This window comes from Cervus elaphus, chromosome 9 (genome assembly GCF_910594005.1).
Source record: "Cervus elaphus chromosome 9, mCerEla1.1, whole genome shotgun sequence".
Classification (NCBI taxonomy): Eukaryota; Metazoa; Chordata; class Mammalia; order Artiodactyla; family Cervidae; genus Cervus; species Cervus elaphus.
Window position 1 is genome coordinate 74,343,228 of NC_057823.1, and position 21,539 is coordinate 74,364,766.

General features: G+C 35.9%; 1 protein-coding gene across 2 annotated transcripts in view; it reads left to right on the forward strand.

Annotated features, from left to right (window-relative positions):
- Nucleotides 1-436: 436 nt before the first annotated feature.
- GABRG2 (gamma-aminobutyric acid type A receptor subunit gamma2) overlaps nt 437-21,539 on the forward strand; it is a 124,543-nt gene continuing 103,440 nt past the window's right edge. Inside the window, exon 1 of one of the 2 annotated variants that reach the window (XM_043913480.1) lies at nt 437-786. In XM_043913480.1, the coding sequence (XP_043769415.1) occupies nt 680-786 (107 nt within the window). In that variant the 5' untranslated portion in view covers nt 437-679. The remainder of the gene's footprint in view (nt 787-21,539) is intronic. The other variant, XM_043913481.1, reaches the window with a different exon arrangement.

Genomic DNA, 21,539 nt, shown 5'->3' on the forward strand with positions numbered 1-21,539 from the left:
AAATTACTAAAGCATCTCTTGTCTCCAGGAAAGCCTCTCGTTGCATGTGTGTGTGTGTGCACCAAAGAGTTAAAAAGCGCTGGAAAGATACCACGCATGTGTTAATTCCTTCTGCAGCAGCACGCATCGCTTCCACTTTGACCTCATAGTTAATCTGCGTGATAGTTAATCACGCAGAGACTCGAGTATTTCTTTTAAACACATACACACACCCCCAACACCCATACATACTTGCTGCCCTCTAAAAGAAAAATCAAAACAAAGCAAACAAATAAACAAACCTAAAACGATGGACCTGGGAGAGTCTGTGTGAGTGGTGGTGGTGCGGGGGGCGGGGGGGACATGAATCTGTGTGAGAGTGTGCCCGCGTTTCTCATTCTCTTATTTGTCTCCTGTGCGTCTCCCCCTGTACCCTCCCCCTGCCTCAATTATATTATTCCCCCAGACTTGAAAGCTGCTCCGTGAGCTGATGCTTTGATGGGATCTGCAAGCGTTTGTGCTGATGTTATTTCTGCCCTCTGAATATTAATTCCCGAAGCTGGTAGCAATACAGCTCCCCAGTGACGGACCTACTAGAGGCAGGTGGGGGGAGCCATCATAAGCATAATAATAATACAAAGGGGAGGGATTCTTCTGCAACCTAGAGGCTAGAGGCAGGGGAGGAAAAAAAAAAAAAACGATGAGTTTGACAAATATATGGAGCACAGGAAGCTCAGTCTACTCGACTCCTGTATTTTCACAGAAAATGACGGTGTGGATTCTGCTCCTGCTATCGCTCTACCCGGGGTAAGAGATGCCCTTTTCGGCGTCGTTTTGTTTCAGAGAGGTGGGGGAAGGGGTGGGGACCAAGGAACTAGGGAGACCACCCAGATTTAAAAGACTGTTCTGAGGTTTGGGGCTTTGTTATTTAGGAGAATGTGAATATGTGGGGCAAGAAAAGGAGGGAGAAAAAAGGAAGGTCACTTTCGTTTTTATTTATTTATTTAATGGGTTTTATTTATTTATTTTAGAATGGAAAAGCTAACGTCATAAAGACTTTGCGTTTGGGGAGTAGCATTTTGATAGTACTGCAATCCGATGTCTAGGTGGGCTCTACCGATACATGCTGTCATTTGAGGCCATGTTGGAGGCGTTTGGGTGGGGGTCTGGGAGAGAACACTACAGATGGGGTCCTGGCATACACCCGGCAGATGTGTTTGTGTGTGTGTGTGTGTGTTGGGGGATGGGCTCTGCTCCTGTGACCAAAGTATCTCTTGTTTCTGCACCTGAGCATTCTTAAGATCAGTGAGCCAGGTTTTCCATCCAGCCCCATTGACCTGGCAGCAGACTCCCTGGTGGGGTAACATAGTTCAGCACCAGGGACAGCAGTCCTGTCGGGGCCAAAGGAAAAGAAGCTTGTCTAATCCCATAAGACAACTTTATATTTACACCGGACATTGTCATAGTGAAGACAGAATGCCAATGGAGCAAAGGAGCACTGATGATGTCTGGGGACCCTGTTTTGATTATCCATTCCCCCTCCTTGAGATAGGAGAGCACTGTTGGGCAGGGGGTGGAGAATGTAGTTAATGCATGGAGGGATATAGGTCTGGGAAAGAGTTGGCTTTGCTGCGGTGTTGAAAAATATGCTGAGCCAGGTAAATGTGATGCCAAATTGGGAAGTTAAGCATTAATGTCTTAGAGCCTTATTGCACTGAATGGAAAAGATGGGAAAGGATTGTGTTGTGAAGTGTTTTGCACCTATTTTTTTTTTTAAACTTCATTGCACCAAAGATATCAAGGAAATATATATAGTTCATCATTTATATATATAGTTCACATATAGTTCATCATTTATCTACCCACAAAAACAACCCCCTTGACCCAACACACACCATCAGGATTTCCAGCCAGATCTAAAGGCAGGTTAGAGGTCTATTGTACTTATATTAGTTGCACTCTTCTTTACTGTCACTTTGAGACAAAACTCTAAAAATACTACCCCTAACCCTTACTCAAAGAAAGAAAAGAAGAGAAACTAGCTATAGAAGAAACCAAGCCATTGCCTAGGGTATTCCTGGGAGTTGATACTGTTATGTAGTAGTTGTAATAAAGGGAGATAAATGAGATGAAGATTAAAATAACTTCTTATTGTATTGAAAAGCTAACTTTGCTGGTCCTCCATTCTCTAGAGTAGATAATGAGAGGAAAAGATTTCCATAAAAAGGAGACCCAAGCAAAACGAGGAGTGAAAGTCTTCTCTTTGGAGTTTCTAAGTAGACAGAGGGGCCTGCTTAAACTACCAGTACTTTTCATACCTTCCTCCATTACTATAAAAATTGAATGCATTTTCTTTAAGAGTGTAAGATTAAGAAGCTTTCTCAGAAGAGGGCCTTTTACTGAAAATAGTTTATGTGTTATGCATTTTAGTGGCATACTGGAAAAACAATGTTTTTAATTAAACTTACACATATTTTACTATTTAATGTAGTATGTAACCTTTAATTTGTTTCAAAAATTGGAGAATTTATAGTTACTTGTTGATAGAAAAACATCATTCTCATGTTCCTACCATTTATGAAACCTGTGGATTAAAATATACTTTCCTTCCCACACACTTATATTCATTTTAGTAAGCAACTTTATAATTAAATAGATGAGTACATTTTTATGTATTTTATCTCCAAGGGACTTATTTTAACCAAAACATGCAATTTTATTATTTGTAAGAGTATCAAATTTAAGATGTCTTCTTACAGCAACAGTCCTACCTTTTCTTTCTAAATATTATATAAAAACTAATACTTAGGGATACATTTTAATTTTCAATTCTTAGCATAGTAACTAGATGAGCTCTAAATAATGGGAGTTATGTGTCATGAAAACTCTTTAATAGGAGGATTTTCACATTTTCTCAGTAATGACAGAGAATGGAGTCATTGTAGTTTGGTGCAGAGAATGTGATCAGAGTTTTAGTTTGTTGCAATCCCATAAAAAGAAGAAAAAAAAAGCCATTTGAATGGCTGAATAGAACTGGATGAAAATAGTAGCTTTGATCTCTGAAGCTGATCCTGAAGAAGGACAGCAAGTGACTAGAAAAATGTGAGTTTCTAGGAAAAATTCAAAAAAGGCTTTTTGGGTAAACAGTGGTAGTAGAATCAGAAAGTTGAAGGAATATTTAAAAAAATTAATGACTTTTTATTTACATAACTTCAAAGAGTAAATTTCCCTAATTAAAAATGACTAATTAGATTGTGTCTCTACAACAGTAAAACAAGGGGGAATATGAATCATTGGTATGAGGATGTTTATAGCTAATATCTCTTATGTGGGGGATAGTTAATTTCTGAACTATCTAAACTGTCACATATTTTTATACAATGCTATCATATGAATCATCTGGGAAACTTTATAAACTTGTATGATTCTTGAACCAAACAAGCTTGTTGTTTCCTATCTTTCCAGATTTTCCACTTGGCCTTATTAGAAAAGAAGAATCAAAATCACTTCCTCAGCATATTTACTTGCTTAGTTATAGATATAACATTTCAAGTAGTGTCTACCCTGAGACAAACATCTATCTGTTAAAAAAAAAAAAAGAGAGAGAGAAATATTTATCACTCAGTATTTCCCAGGATCCAGCTGCCTACTGCCTTCTAGACAAAACATCTGGATGGTAGGCAGAAATTTAAAAATCAGCTTTTAATTTAGTTACATAAATGCATCTGATATCTTAGACTCAGTTTAGAATAATCTCCTCAAGGTAATTGAATTACAGACTATTTAGCAAAAGAGGCCTCTGTTCTACACATTTTAAAATTTGCATCATATCAACAAGGATTTCTCCTCAAACTGGAAGAATGTAAGACTGAGTTTAGAGATTTTATCTTTGTTGTAAATATTATTTTGCTAGGACCGTGACTAGAATAACTTCCTAGTAATTCCAAGACAGACTTTCCACAATCTAAGTACCAATGGCTTTACCAGGGCTTCCCTGATAGTTCAGTTGGTAAAGAATCCGCCTGCAATGCAGAAGACCCCAGTTCGATCCCTGGGTTGGGAAGATCCCCTGGAGAAGAGAAAGGCTACCCACTCCAGTATTCTGGCCTGGAGAACACTACTGAGTGACTTTCACGGGCTTTACTGAAATGACATATATTTGTTGAAAAGAAGCAGAATTTGCCAACCCAACATTGCCTCTTCGGCATAAGGATTATTTTAGGCTTATTATTTTTAACAAACAGCACATACAGGTGTGAAGCTTAAAACTGAGTGGAAGTTTCCTTTTGTAAGAGTCATTCAAATACCAGAAATCTCCATTTTTATGAGTATCTCCATCCCTGTACCAGAAAGAAGAGTTTGGGTAAATATCTCAAAACTTACAATGTTGAAGGCAGAGACTTGAATCTGCCCAACAACCATCCCCTTGTTGACAGTGCTTTACTCAATAACTGCCCTCAACTGGCTCCCCCTGCTCACATCTTTTGTCTTTAACCAGACACTGGATATAAGGAGGTGGCTTGGGCCATTTGAAGGACTTAGCTTTTCTGGGTATCTCCTGTGTATACAGAAAGTATACATGTTACTACATTTCTGTTCGCTTTTTTTTTTTTTTCTTCTCTCTCTTGTGAATCTTATTAATGCAATGATGTCTCAACCAAGAATCTACAAGTGTAGAAGGGAAATTATTTTCCTCCCCTACATGACTGTCCAAAGTACTTCTGCTAAAATCACAGACCTTGGAAGACTGGGAAAAACTTTATAGTTAGTGCATTTCAGGAACTGTTTGACCATCACAGATCCAAACAATTTAAGTGCTTAAAGATACAGGATTTCAGTTGTGATGGGCACATTTCTTATTCAGGCAATTATGAAAGAAAGAATTCATCTTCCTGCTACTGGTTATAAGAAATCCATGTGAGTTATAAAAGACTTAGGTGACTTCTTCAAAGTCAGAAATAGTTACAATGAAACATCAATTTCAGATTTTCCAATCCACTTGTGTCATGTGTACACATACATGGAACCAGATTTTACATATAAATATTAATATATAATATAGATTTTAATGAACATATGCCAAGTTATGCAATCTATTTCAGTGTATAAAATATATTTATTTTATATCATGTGTATATATACACACACACACACAAAATTTTACCAACATTTGTTAAGTAGTTTTTGTCAACAACATTTGACTTGGAAACCAAGATTATAGAGACACTAGACTTGCTTAAAAGCAACAGATAATTAGAAGTAACAAAATAATGATTAGGTATGTATGTGGACAGATATAGAGATATATAACGATAAATGTGCACACTTACATACACTTCACACCATCCTGGGGTTCGTTCCTGTGTCTCTTGGTGGGTGTTTTCCAGGAACCAGGGTGCGGCTCTTAACTCCAGTTAATAGCACTAATTTCCCCCACCCTCCTCCCCACCCCAGCCCTACTAGTAGCAGTGAGTGGATGTGAGTTCCACGCATGACCTGCCAACCTCGTTGATGCAACTGGAGCTTTCTCCTTCCTGTGGCTGCCAGCACTCACCACTTATCATCTCATCACTTTGCCCCAGACCCCTTCTCCTGAAGCAGGTTCTCAGAAGGCCTGTCACCTCCCTGCCTTGTCTCTTGGGCCATAGCCGCTCTGACCTTGATGTGTCCTTCGCTAAATACAACTTTTCTGTATAAATAAAAGGTGACTTGGCATGTTCTCTCAAAAAATATTTTAGAATTATATGTTCATACATGGTAATGATAACTGGCTACATTTTATATCTGTCACTATTTTCCAAATTTTGTTTTCTATTTTGTTTTTTTATTCTGATTTTTTTCATCAGGTTCATTTGCTCAGTACTGCTTGCTTATAAGTGTAGTTAACTGATCAATTTTAATTTTTATAATTATCTGATTCTACCATCATACAATAGAAGCTAGTATGGATATACATTCTATTAGCCCACTAAATAACTTTAAAGATTGAATTTACCTAGTAGTGTGGCTTGAGGTCCTCAGTCTGCATTAGTCACTCCATTTTAAAATTTATCTTGCACTTTTGATTGAAAGCTCTAAAAGATATGCTTAGAAATAATCCAGTATTGTTATTTTATTAGTTTAATAACATATTAAATGATATTAATACCTGGGAAAAATGTTTAGAAAGTGTATTTTCTTAATGGCTATGTGTAACTAAAGAGTAGTTTAATCTGCAGTTCAGTCATTACCCAGAAAGTTAACCACTCCTTGTCATCCCATTTTCAAAAAAACTTTGTCTTCTATTGAGAAAATTTATAGGATGACTTGTTGATTGTTGTCACATAGTTTTCCTACAAAAATTCTATATTGAGGCAACCATACTGACTATGAAAATAGAAAAAAATATTGCTGCTTCAATATCTGGATATCTTTATCTTCAGTGTATAGATATTTAAAGTTAACAGTTTTAATCACCTCAATCATACAAGCAACAGCTTGATTAACTTCTTTGTTATGTGAAAACTTAAAGAGCTTTTTTCATTTCTGGAGGAAAACAATTTACACTTTCTAGATATTGGGGCTTTTTTTTCCTGAGAATATTGGCATGCACACTTTTTCTCCTTCTATAGCTTTGTAAGTTAGATGAGGAAAATAATATTTTACTTTTCTGACTCTTAAAAACAAGATATAGAGCAGTTCTGAAAATGGCCCAACTCTTCTGAATTTTGGTGGTGGAGTAGGGGTTAAGATTTCCCCAGTCATATATTTCTAGTGTAATACACCACACCATTCACCATTCACCTGTCTTTCTTTTTCTCTGTAAAAATAAGAAAAATACTTGGATTGTTTTGAGATGTAAAAGACTTCTCCAGTTTGCTTTACTGGGAAGGTTATTTGCTATTCATTTCTTCTGTATTCTAGAGAATATGTATCTTTTAAAAGGAAATTTTAAAAAAACTACTTTAAAGTTACACATTAGTGATTTAGGGTCAAAATAAAATTTAATTCCAAATCACATTAATCCCTACAGTATAAAATAAGAGGGCAAATATGGTAATAATTCTATATTATTATGAAATTGTTATGTAACTCTCAAGATAAAGTACTATAATAATATAATACATAAATATGTAAATAAGTAGTCCTGATATTACATTCTCTACTCATTTATAAAGAAAACCTTATGAATACCAAATAACATAATAGTGGGGAAAACAAAAGGTGCTTTTTAAGCCAAGGTCCTTTGTAATAACTGAAACCCTGCCATGAACACAAGTATCATAGTAGCACCAAAGTCTATGTAGTGAGACAGATAAATAACAAGTTCTGTAATTTATTTAAGCACATTTAAATTAAATGGCCAAAACAAACTGAATATAACATGTCAATATAACCTTGGTAGAAAGAAATAAATGAATTATTTGTGTTCTTTTGTGCAGGTTAACAGTCCCTTTTTATAAATTGCTTTTGAAAACACATTTGAAATACAATAAGTAAGGAAAAAACTCTAGATATAAGCTATAGAAGTAACTAGTATTTCAGCTAGTTCTATGCTAGTAACTATATAACTATGGGGTAGCAAAAGCCATAATTCTGTCCTCATGGAGTTTGCAGTTTCATGGGGTGGCAGGCAATGATCAAAGTTTTACTAAGCTTTAACTTAGATAAATACTACATAGCAAAGGCACATGGTGCTATGAGAGACTATGACAGTTTTCTAACTGGTGAAAGCATAGGACAGAGAAATTAAGGTAGATCCACAAACTAGCTAAAACTGATCTAATTTGTTGGTAACATCCTTTTCTTTGTTATAATAGTTATTGCTGGTTTTTTTTTTTTTTTTTAACCTCAGTTGAAGAAGTCTTTTCACTTGAAAATGAGTAGTATATTTTGGAAGAAAAATGGTGAAAATTTTTTAATGTTCTAAAAACAATTTCTTTTTTTGCTATTTAAAAGTTATGCAGTAGACTAGAACTATATTAAGGATAATTAAATAATGTAATACATCATTTGTGCCATAATTTTAACACAAACTAAATTTACCTGTCAATGGCCAGTTGAAGGACTTATGCTCTACTCACCCCATCCAGTAAGTAGGTCTTCAAGTTACAGATGCGAAAAAGTAGATTTATTCTCCTACCACTGCCTCCAGCTGAGGCATCTTCCCTGATTCTTTGTCAATCCAATATAGTCAACTGCGTCAAATGGGGAAAAACAGACACACACACACACAACCATCTTAAATATAAATACCTGTTGAGCATCAATTAATTTCAGAGTTGGATACAATATGGTAAAAAATATAGTGAGAGTTTTGAAGATTTTAAAGTTATGTGCAAAATGTACTGTGTATGACCTTTAAAAATATGTACAGAAGGAGACTGGGGGGCATGTAGGATTTCAGTTCTCAGACCAGGAATTGAACTTGGGCCATGGCAGTGAAAGCCCAGAATCCTAACTACTTGGCCACTGGGGAACTCCCTCAGTTACTTTTAAATAATAATAAACTATAATCTTTCAGCAAAAGAATAGATGCTAGGAATTATGTTAATAAATTATCAGTTTTTAAAATCTATTTTACCTGTTTTAATCTAGCATCTCCTCCCTTCATCTTAGTCTTAGAATAAGCAAGTATATATTTAACTTCTTTAAAATAATCATCATTCTGAAAGCCTGGTGTCCTATACTTATGCATGTACACACAAACCTGCAACTTTGGATAATGCCTTTTTTAATCTTATGAAATATATATTATATAAGAGAAATTGAGTAAATACATGTTCTTAAATAATTCAAAATAAAGAATAAGACATTTTAAATTTGAGGTGGTGGTGGTTGGTGGTGGTAATAATTTGAGATAATAATCATATATTTCTTATTTTTAATGGAAAACTAATTTTCCATAGTAGTTCTTAGAAGGAAAATTCAAAGTGATGATTTTTAAAGTCAATAGCAATATCTTTATAATTCCAGGTAAAAATTATCATTTAACCAAATTATCTCCCTTTAACTTTGTTAATAAACACCTACATTCTTTATTTTAAAATTAGTTCTTAATAATTTTCAGAAAAAACTTCCAAATTTGAAAGAAGTGTACATTTGAAATTGATTATTCTTCATTAACTTCATCAACATATATTTAATTAATTACTTAAATTACTTAAATAATTACTTTATAAGCTTCATAAACCCATTATTTCATTAGTCAAATTATAAGAAATTAGAAAAATTTAGACACTTTTAGCTTATTCTACATCAAGGTAATTTTTAATCTCTTTTTAATTTTTAGAACTTAAAACAATTTTTACTTTATATTGGAGTGTCATTTATTACCAATGCCACAATAGTTTCAAGTGTGCAACAAAATGATTCAGTTATACATATACAAGTGTCTATACTTTCTCGATTCCTTTTCCCATTTAGGTTATTACAGAATATTTAGCGGAGTTCCTTGTGCTATATACAGTAGGTCCTTGTTGCTTATCTATTTTAAATATAGCAGTATGTATGTGTCAATCCCAAACTCCGGATCTATCACCTCCTTGACCTTCCCACCCTGGTAACTGTAAATTCATTCTCTACATCTGTGAATCTATTTCTGGTGTGTAAATAAGTTTATTTGCATCAGATTCTGCATATAAGGGCTTCCCTGATAGCTCAGTTGGTAAAGAATTTGCCTGCAATGCAGGAGACCCCGGTTCAATTCCTAGGTCAGAAAGATCTGCTGGAGAAGGGATAGGCTACCCACTCCAGTATTCTTGGGCTTTCCTTGTGGCTCAGCTGGTAAAGAATCTGCCTGCAATGAGGGAGACCTGGGTTCGATCCCTGGGTTGGGAAGATCCCCTGGAGAAGGGAAAGGTTACCCACTCCAGTATTCTGGCCTGGAGAATTCCAAGGACTATAGAGTCCATGGGGACACAAAGAGTCGGACATGACTAAGTGACTTTCACTTTCACTTTCTTTCTGCATATAAGCAATTTCATATGATATTTATGTTTCTGTGTCTGTTACTTCACTTAGTATGATAATCTCTAGGTCCATCAATGTTTCTGTAAATAGCATTATTTCATTCCTTCTAATACCTGAGTAATATGCAGCTGTATGTATGTCCCACATCACCTTTACTCACTCATCTGTTGATGAACATTTTGTTGCTTCCATGTCTTTGCTATTGTAAACAGTGTGGCAAGGAACACTGGGGTGCATGCATCCTTTAAAACCAAGTTTTTCTCCATACACATGTCCGGGAGTGGGATTGCTAGGTCATATGGTAGTTTTATTTTTAATTTTTTAAGGAACCTCCATACTGTTTTCCGTCATGGCTGAACCAATTTACATTCCCATCAACAGTGTAGAATGGTTCCCTTTTCTCCACACCCTCCCCAGCATTTATTGTTAGACATTTTGATGATGGCCATTCTGACTGGTGTGAAGTGGTACCTCATTATAGTTTTGATTTGCATTTCTCTAGTAATTAGCAATGTTGAGCATCTTTTCACATGCCTCTTGGCCATCTGTATGTCTTCTTTGGAGAAACGTCTATTTAGGTTTTCTGTCTATATTTTAATTGGATTGTTTGGTTTTTTGATATTGAGCTGCATGAACTGTTTGTAAATTTTGGAGATTAATCCCTCGTCAGTTGCATCCTTTGCAAATATTTTCTCCCTTTCCATGGGTTGTCTTTTTGTTTTGCTTATGGTTTCTTTTGCTATGCAAAAGCTTTTGAGTTTAATTAGGTCCCATTTGTTTTGTTTTGTTTTTTCCTTCATTACTCTAGGAGATAGATTGAAAAAGACATTGCTGCAGTTTATGTCAGAATGTTCTGCCTACGTTTTCCTCTAAGAGTTTTATAGTGTCCAGCCTTACATTCAGGTCTTTAATCCATTTTGAGTTTATTTTTGTGTATGGTATAATTTGTAAACTAAATTATCTCAGGGAAGTCCCTTAACCCTATAATCACCATTTGTTTTATATCTGTAAGATATTTAATTGATATTGATATATTGTGATAGATGATGTTCACCCCTAATAATTGGGAGAGTGAATGGTAACAGAAATACAGTCATGTTTAGATTTAATGTTATTAATTTAAACATCTTTCACTGTGTGCCTTCTATTATGAAATTATACTTAAAATATGGTTGAATTTCTCTGTAACTGATTTATTGAGCATGATGGAATTAAATAGTATGGTCCAGAAATTGTGTTTCTTTTTAAACATCATCTGTTGAATCTACCCCTCCCCCTGCCCCCGACACCACATCTGGACAATATATATCTAATGTCAAAATTTTCCATTCATTTTAGAGATTGCAATCTCATTTTCAGGTATTAAATTCATCTAAATTGATCCTTCAATCTCTCACTCACTTTAATTTTTTTATTTTATTTTTTTTATTTTTTCTGTTCTCTCCTTAGGCCTGACTTAAGATTTCTGCAGCCCACCTATTACATCATGTTGTAAAGGCTCCTCCTCTTTTTATTACGCTGCATTTGGCTTTTTTCAAGATTAGGGTCGAGCTAGGGAGGACGGTTACATTTGCAGAAAGATCTTACTGTACTTTCTGGGTGAAAGATGCTTACATGCCGAGTCATTCCTTCATGGGGGAGTTATACGGGTTCCGTGAAGCTAACCCTCCTCCTTCCTCCCCCTGGGAACCTTGAGACTTGCACTATTCCCTGACATGGGTCATGCTGTAGGGACTTGATGTTTCACGACAGTCCTTCGTTCCATTCCAAAAATACATCCACTCTGACTTTCTATTAGCATTTTCTTACTAGAGTTGCATTATAAGCTCTAAATAAACAATCTTTTCAAGATGATTCCAGCATGACTATTTTTCTGGCATCCATTTAGCTCAGGAAGAATGAATGAATGAAAAACAGACTCTGAAAAATTACTTGTCAGCTTCTGAAAGTAATGGTGTTTTTCTGACACAGATTCACTATAGGGATTGTTCAAACCAGCCTATCTTCTTTAGACTTTTTCAGGAAAGAATCAAGCTACATTAGTCACCTGGGCTGCTTAAATTATAGAGACCACAGGCCAAATTTTGCTAAGAATTCTCTGTCTACGCTGTGCTGAAACAGCATTAAGAAGTAAATAATGCAAGTTCTCTGTTTTGGGTAGAGATAGCAGTTATCTCTGTTAGTCTTCGCTAAATGGTAGACATCTATGAGTAAGTTTCTTGACTTTGCTTTTCACTTGCCTTGAGGGAGAAGTGGAACATATGTCACTGTGAGGAGGGAACATGAAACTGCTGCAGCTCTTTCTGCACTTAGGCCAATAACCTTATTCCACAAGAACTGCTTTCTCATTCAGTCTTTTAACTTCCATTATATGATCCCAAACTGGGTGAAGGAGAAAGAATGCAGGACTGGTTTTTGCTTTAGCAAGTTCTGCCTCTTCTTGGGAATCCACCACATTTGTGTTAAATGAGAGTATAACATCTCTCATTTTTTCTCAGTTCTGTTATGGTAACATTTTTTTTTAGTATTTAAGAAAATATATTTAGTATTATGTTCCCTATTTGATTCATTTCTCCCTGCCTGATATCCACTACTTTGTTCACCTTCTTCACATCTTTCTCAAATATTGCCTTCTCAATGCCTACACTGATCATTCAATGCACTATTGCAAATGTCCCTCAATCCTATATTCATAACTCCAGTTCTCTTCTATGTTTCCCCTTTGCCCAGTATTTACAGTCTTCAGTAATTAGAAAATTTTTGTATTATGACACCTACTGATTTAGTATTTTAATTTTTTACTTTCTGTCTCACTCAGCTAGAATCCAGGATGCACGAGAACAGAGATGCTGTCTTGTCCACTGCTATACTCCAGACTTTTAGAGAAGTGCCTTGCTTCTAATAAATGTTCAGTAATTACTGTTTAATTAAATAATAATAATGGCATATCCCTTTCCCTGAAATTTATCTTCTTTTAGAAAAATCTTTTCATCTTTTCCATAGCAACTAAGTTCAGCATACACGGCTGGTGACCAAAACAAAAAAGCAAGTCCTACAGTATAGCGCAGTCCTTAAGAGCATAAGTTATGGACCTACACTTGACAGGTATTCATATTTCTACCCTTGACACTCACTACTTGATGACCTTCAGTAAATTTACTTAACTTCAGTCATCCTTAGTCTCTTTGTATAAAAACGAAGAAGATAATAATTCCTCCTAAGCTTATTTTGAGTAGTAATTGACATAATACATTGAACATGGCATGTATTAAGCTTCTCTTATATGTTGTTGTTATTGTTTTTACTACTACAGGATCATTATTTATTTCCTGGGATATCCCAAGAGGCACAAGTAGCCTCTCCACCCCTATTAAACTTTGAACTTGGGGAAAGTACAGGAGAGGGGTTTCTTGATAAAAATTCTGTGATTCTCTATTCCCCTGTCTTAATTTGTATAAGATGAGAAAATTGGATAAAGCCCCCTAAGTTTCTGGAATGACCATATTGTTCATTCATTTTAGATCAACATTATATATAATAAAATTTCTATTATGTATGGACTAGGTCCCAATAACAATGAAATATGTGCTGACACATGGGACTTCTTCCTGAAGACAGTTTTTTTAACTATATGCGAAGAAGAGAGAGCTGTATTTTTCTATTCAAGTTTTTGACTGATTCCTCATTTTTTGTGTGTCCCTTATGGATCTGATAATAGGGTAAAATTCAACTCCATCTGTCTCCTAGGTTACTGTATCAGCCATCTAATGTACTTTTCTGATGCCAGTTTTGCTGCCTTCTGATTCATTCTCCATACAGCAGAGAAACGTTTTTCCTAACAAGTATTTTCCTAAATACAGATGTAATTTAGATTCAATAAACTGTTAAGAATTTAAGTGTAGAGTTAAAATTTTCTCAAATGTATGCACCAGGAAAACCACCACCTATGTGTATATCTCTACACATATATTAGTTTTCAATATAATGAACATAAAAAAGAGTCAAGCTCTCAAGTACTATGTTAAATGCAGAATGAAAATAAATGCAAAGTAGACAAATTTCCTCCTTCTTGCCTCCTGCCTTCTTGCTATAAATAGTTATTACATTCCTAATACTTGTTTGGCAATGTACTAGGGATTGAGATTAAAACGGAAAAATAGACATCTTCTTAATCCTCTTAGACATTGCAATCTAGGAACAGGCAGATAGTAAATAAACAACTTTTCAAATTGTGATAAATGTTACATAACTAAAAGGTGTGATGTGATGAAAAAAGAAACAATCTATATTAGAAAACGCAGGAAAGTCCTATATGAGTAATGGATAAGAAGTTGAGATTGTAAGCATATTTTAAAAAAAAATAGCCATGAAAAGATTGAAGAGAAGCCCTTTCTTAGTATGGGTAACAGCAGGTTCAAGGGCCTTGGATAGAGGAAAAATTTGGTGTGGGTCAGGAAATAAAAATAGCCCACATGTCTAGAGGACAGTGATCATGGATGAAGAGGTCAGGATATAGGATTTGGGAGGCAGCATGCTACTTTGTATGGTACAGTCTTGTGGCCATAGTGAATATTTTAAATTCAGGAAAATACTTCATATAATAATACCATCAGTTTTGTTTTTATGGAAGAAGTGTGCCTCTATGATTTGGGGAATGGTGAGAGTTGCAGTTTGCCTAATAATTTTCAGTTGCTTGACAATTAACTAAACTGTTTACCTATAGCTTCCTTAAAATTATATATAGTGTTGCTCTACATCTTGCTGCAAAATCCTAGCAGGAAACAAAATGAACTAATTGAATTGCTATTATATCAATTACTTAAAACATGGTATTATTTTGGCATCATTATGAATGCCATAAAATTATGGCACTATGAAATGATTATACTATATTTAACTTGTGTGTTTAAACATATATTTTTATAAAGATAAATGTTTTGCATCTAAAAAATGGAAAAGATAGTTTAATTCCAAATTAATAGGCTTTCTGGGAAACAGTTATTGGCCTGAATGATTTTTAAATTTTAACAGATTCTCACAGGGAACATTAACAAATGTACGTTTATTCCTATCCATAAAATATATTATTGAACTTTATCTACATAAAATAGAACCACAGAAGGTAATACTTCTTAGAGCTTGGGTAGAGGGGGAGGTGGGAGGGGGGATCGGGATGGGGAATACATGCAACTCCATGGCTGATTCATGTCAATGTATGACAAAACCCACTACAATATTGTAAAGTAATTAGCCTCCAACTAATAAAAATAAATGAAAAAAAAAATAAAGATCTTTTGATTAAAAAAAAAGAAAGATATATAAAAATGTACACATCAAATAAGAAAAAAGAAAAACTACCATTTTATTAATAAAAAGTTTCCTTTTCCCCAGGAGATTTTTTAGTGCTTAGACTCACCTCATACTTTAGGAAATTTCACAAAAGTCTCATGTCAAAGAATATTTTGAAAAATTCAGTGATTTACTTTACAGCATAATAGTTTTATTTTTAAGTTAACATACAGACAGCAAACTGACCTGTATCAGTGTACAGTTGTATGGATTTTAACACACATGTAAATTCTTATAATTCAGTATCCCAAATCAGGCCGCTGAACAGTTCTACCAGCAGCCACAAAAGTTCCTCCTGGAACCCCCTGTAGCCACATCCTTCCCCCACTCTTAACTCCTGGAAACAACTACTACTTCATCACTGTAGTTTTCTTTTCAGGAACGTCATATATGTAGGTTCAGCATACTGCCTTTGAGATTCAGTTAAGTTAGTGTGGTGTCAATAAGCACATGAAAATAAATCCCACATTACCTTGAGATAAATGCAAGCTAAAACCACAATGTGGTTTTTAACACTACACACCGACCAGAATGGGTAAAACAAAACCAGTACTGACAAGACCAGGGGTTGGTAAGTATGTGGACCAAATGGAACTCTCATACATTACTGGTGAGAATTAAAAACAGGGAACAAAAAAAAATAAAAACGGGGAACAATTTGGCAATTTTGTATAAGACTAAGCATATATCTAACATTACTGAACAACCTCACTCTGATTTGCATGGAAGAATTGAAAACTTATGTTCTAGAATAATGGATTTTATACTTATGTGATAATTTTTTTCAGAAATGCTTACATAAATAGGATCATCTCAAGTTTTCCAGACAAAATAGTGTTTTCCTTTATTTGACTTGAGAATACATTCTTGATTGAGTTGATACATTTCTTAATGGTTATATGATCTGCTTTGATTCTACTTGTGACCATGTACCTGAGGATATTGGAAAGACTGGATAGAATAATGATAGAGGTAATGCAGAGAGAAGCATTGATTCTGTGGGAGCTCCTTTTTTAATATGTGCAATATGTTTGCAATCTCTTGAAAAAGGTAAAAATTCACTACTGAGAAAAGACAGTAAGTTATTCCCTTAAGACATATATTCTTTGCAATATGAATTCATTATCCTATAATGACAACGATAAAGCAGTCAATCTATTGCGTGACAAGGATCTAAATTTCTAAAAATATAAATGACACAAATTGACCTTTTTTCTATCATATAAACTTTTAGTTTCTCTACAAAGCCAGCATGCTGATTTAAAACACCTTTAAGCTTTGGGTGAAGCTGTGCTATTTCAAATTCCACTGGGAATTTCTTTTACATTGTTCCAGAATTCTAAGAACAAAAGTAATTTTGGACTATGTTCACTGCCAGCATGGAACTTTTTAAAACAACATCTACTATATTTTCATAGGCAAAAAATGTAATATTTCCAAGTGCTGAGAATACTGTTTAGCTCATAGACGATGTCTGTGAATAATCACAAATGAGTAAATAAATACACAACTTCTGTGATCTGGAGTATTCATAATTCTTAATTATGTAAATTTACATGATGTGGCGTACAGACAGAATGGACTATTCATGTAATGAAGGAGAGGGAAGGGGAGGAAGAAAAATACTAACAACAAAACTGAAACCTAAAACTTGATTAACTTTTTTAAGTGATTGATAACACATTGATTTTGAGAAAGTGCTTACCTAGGAAGAGCCAAATAATGAAAACTTAAGAATAGTCTTCTAAAGGTGGTCACACCACAGGAACAAATTTCAAATTTGCATGACTTGAACTTAAAAGACTATAGGACAATTTTAGAAAAGAAAAAAAAGAAAATTTTCTTTCTCTAAAGAAAAATTCCCAGACTCATGGTCACTCAGATGTATACATATTGGTAAAATTTCCATGTGAAAATGAAAATTCAGTCAGTCCCCTAAACAAATTTGCTCCATAGTTCAACATCTGTATATTAACAAAATGAGGATAATATTTCATGTCTTGCTATGACAGAATAACATAAACTATAGCAATATAAATGTTCCATACATCTAAAGTATATTTGAATACATATCTGAATACATGTTGATAATGGATACAATATAACCAGGCTTCATTTTTATAAACTGGTTCTCCAGGACCTGTATACTACTTTGGAGCTGTTTGACCTCTTGTTCAGGGACCATGAGAAAATCCACATTAGTTCTTCTATCCACCTGTTGCCCCCTTGTAAGTGAGAGGGCAGCTTTGAGTGTTCACGTTTATTACCTTCTGTTTTGCTAGACGAGGAAGCAAGAGTTTTATCAGTTCAGTTCAGTTGCCCAGTTGTGTCCGACTCTTTGTGACCCCATGGAATGATGCAGCACGCCAGGCCTCCTTGTCCATCACCAACTCCCGGAGTTTACTCAAACTCATGTCCATTGAGTTGGTGATGCCATCCAACCATCTCATATTCTGTTGTCCACTTCTCTCTCCTTCAACCTTTTCCAGTATCAGGGTCTTTAAATGAGTCAGCTCTTTGCATCAGGTGGCCAGAGTATTGGAGTTTCAGCTTCAGCATCAGTCCTTCCAATGAACATTCAGGACTGATCTCCTTTAGGATGGACTGGTTGGATCTCCTTGCTGTCCAAGGGACTCTCAAGAGTCTTCTCCAACACCACAGTTCAAAAGCATCAATTCTTCAGTGCTCAGCTTTCTTTATAACCCAACTTTCACAACCATACATGACTACTGGAAAAACCATAACCTTGACTAGACGGACTTTTTTTTGGCAAAGTAATGTCTCTGCTTTTTAATATGCTATGTTGGTCATAACTTTTCTTCCAAGGAGTTAACTGTCTTTTAATTTCATGGCTGCAGTCACCATCTGCAGTGATTTTTGGAGCCCCCCCAAAATAAAGTCTGCCACTGTTTCCTCTGTTTATCTATTTCCCATGAAGTGATGGGACTGGATGCTATGATCTTTGTTTTCTGAATGTTGAGCTCTAAGCCAACTTTTTCACTCTCCTCTTTCACTTTCATCAAGAGGCTCTTTAGTTCTTCTTTACTTTCTGCCATAAGGGTGGTGTCATCTTCATATCTGAGGTTGATATTTCTCCGGACAATCTTGATTCCAGCTTGGACTTCATCCAGCCCAGCATTTCTCATGATGCACTCTGCATAGAAGTTAAATAAGCAGGGTGACAGTATACAGCCTTGACGTACTCCTTTTCCTATTTGGAACCAGTGTGTTGTTCCATTTAAGCAACAGTTCTAGCTGTTGCTTCCTGACCTGCATACAGGTTTCTCAAGAGGCAGGTCAGGTGGTCTGGTATTTCCATCTCGAAGAATTTTCCACAGTTTATTGGTATCCAGACAGTCAAAGGCTTTGGTATAGTCAATAAAGCAGAAATAGATGTTTTATCAGTTCCCCCAAATATCTTATGCTCTAGAGAAAAATATTACTCTTACCATAGAAAGGGAGATGTGGAAGTGATTACAGAGGCATGTTGATAGAAATAACACTTCATATCAAGTTGGAGGTGCTGGCAGACAGAGATCAGTCACATTATACCATGTGACAATGTTTCTGTTATTGCCTTGCACTGTGATTTAAAGTTGCATTTTCTTTCCTAGCTGTTCAGGTATTTGTCTCCCAAAATAGATGAGAAGTGTTTTGATATCAGCATTGTGTTTTGCACATCTTTCCATCTGCAATGGTACTTTGCACAAGAGATTCTCAAATACAGGCTGATTAACTGAAGGATAGAGAAATCTAAATTTACAAGGCATTATATTCCAAATTCCACCACCTTCGTGACTTTTGCCACATTTCAGTGACACTAGGTTATTTTTTTGCTTACTATTTTTCATAAAGCATTGTCTTTTAAATCTAACTTGTGCTTAGTCGCTAATTCATGTCCTCCTCTTGCAACCCCATGGACTGTAGCACACCAGGCTCCTCTGTCCATGGAATTCTCCAGACAAGAATACTGGAGTGGGTTTCCATGCCCCTCTCCAGAGGATCTTCCCAAGCCAGGGATCAAACCCAAGTCTCCGGTATTGCAGGTGATGCTTTACCATACGAGACACCAGGGAAGCCCAAGCCATCAGGAAGCCCTTAAATCTAACTATTTTATTTAATAAACTTAACAAAAGTAATTAAACCCAGGAAATTGGTTTCATTTTTCATAATAGAAGAAAACTGTAAAGTAAATACAGTGAAACCAGAACAATGTTATTAAGTTTTCATTATACAGTAGTGTCTACCGGAGGTGTAAAGCTTGTTGGTGCTCCTCTTGAGAAAGTAGGTTAGTGAATTGAAGAATGTGGGTAAAGACACATTACAGATAAACTGAGACTTAATCTTTAATATGATTTAATAAGCAGGTAAAAAATTGAAATGAGGAAAAATTTCTAATTATAGATTTCAGTGTCTTTTGACACTGTGTATATAGGACACTTAAAATGTGTCATATTTGGGTACTATCAGCTAGGGTCTCAGACTTTGGGAAGCACTGATATAAAGTGATCTTAATAAGACATAGGATCTTGATTCAAAATGATGCTAATTTGAATTTTCAGTATACCTTGAAACACTGTAGTAAGTGGCATTTATTTGATCTGCTTACGAGCAGTTACCAACATGCTGTTGATTGAGAAAAGGAAGTCCAGGGAGCTCTGTCACACTCTTGCAGTAGCTCCTCATCCAGGCTGCACCTTAGAGTTGGTGAATATCATTGTTGCCATCTCATCCTAGTCTAATTAAATTAGTATCTTAAGCAGTAAGCTTTCAGCACTGTTACTTTTTTAAGCTCTCCAGGTAATTTTAACATGCTGCCAGAATGAGAACAATTGGTCCGTATCCAGTATCAGACATTCAGTGTAGGCTGGACATTTTACATTCCTAGTGAATGACACTCATCATATAAATGAAGAAATTCAGAGTATTTCCTTCTTGAACTATTTTTTTTAGGGTAAATAATTATATTCTTCTCTAATATTAAGTTTATAGTTTGCTGTCTTCTGTGGTTAAAATTGGTCTTGGATGTCACTAGTCAGAAAATAGCAAGAAAAGCAAACTTCACATGTGTTTCTAGAGTAAGGGTGAGTGACCCCCAAAGTTGTGTTGGCCTCGTTTATCACCATGTTGTCACAGTCCAATAACAATGCAAGTAAAGTGTCTAAGTTCTACCACCTTGTAGAAAAATTTTTGGTGCATAAGAGCAACATACTTGGAGCTCCACGTCAGCTAACTGCCTTCTAAAAATTCTCCATTGGTGTATAGTAGACAGGATGAGTTTTGTCCAAATAATTCAGGTTTTGAAGACGGCTTCCTATTTGCAGCAAAGTGTACACAAGCAAGAATGTGGGAATATTGTTTTTCCTTCTAGTGTATTTTTCATTTTAGTTATTGTAGTCTTCATCTCTTTAGTTTTTCTTCATATTTTCTCTTTGTTAAAAACGTATAACTTCTCACTCTCTGTATCCATTCTTCTCCTGAGTTCTTTAATCATCTTTAGATCATTTTTCTGAACTCTTTCTCCAATAGAATGCCTGTCTCTATTTCACTTAGTTTTTCTGGGGTTTTATCCTGTTCCTTCGTCTGTTGCCTCATTTTGTCTAAGTTACTGTTTGTATTTTTATGTCTGTGGTAGAATAGTTCAGTTTCTTGACCTTGGAGAAATGCTATGAGTCCCAGCAGAGCAGTCCCCTCTGGTCACCCAAGCTATATACTTTAGGAGTTTCCCCTAAGAGGTCTGCTTGGGTCCTTCTGCTGTAGCATCTGACTATGTGGATGGTCTGGTAGGCTTAGTTGGTCCCTAGTCTGGTTGGCTGCCAGGCCCAGCTTTGTTCAGATGCTGCTGGGCTATTTAGACTTTAGGCAGCCTGTCTGCTGATGGGTGGGGCCATGTTCCTGCCCTGTTAGTTGTTTGGCCTGGGGCATCCCAGCACTGGCACCCACAGGCTTCTGGGTAGGGCCAGGTCTCGGTACTGATGAGCTGATACGGCAGCTGCTGTGTTTCTGCAATCCATCTGATGCCAGCCTCTGTGTCCCCAAAGTGAGGCACAGCTCACACCAGGAGACTTTCCAAGACCAGGTTAGGTCTGGCCCGTGCTCCTAACAAATTACTGATCTTGCCCTTGGGTTCCAGTGTGCATGAGGCTTTTGAGTGCACCGTTAGAGTGAAGTCTAGTTTTCCTTACTCCTGTGAGGCTCCTGCAGTTAAGCCCCCTTGGCCTTCAAAGCCACATGCTCTGTTGGCCTTGTCTTCCATCTAC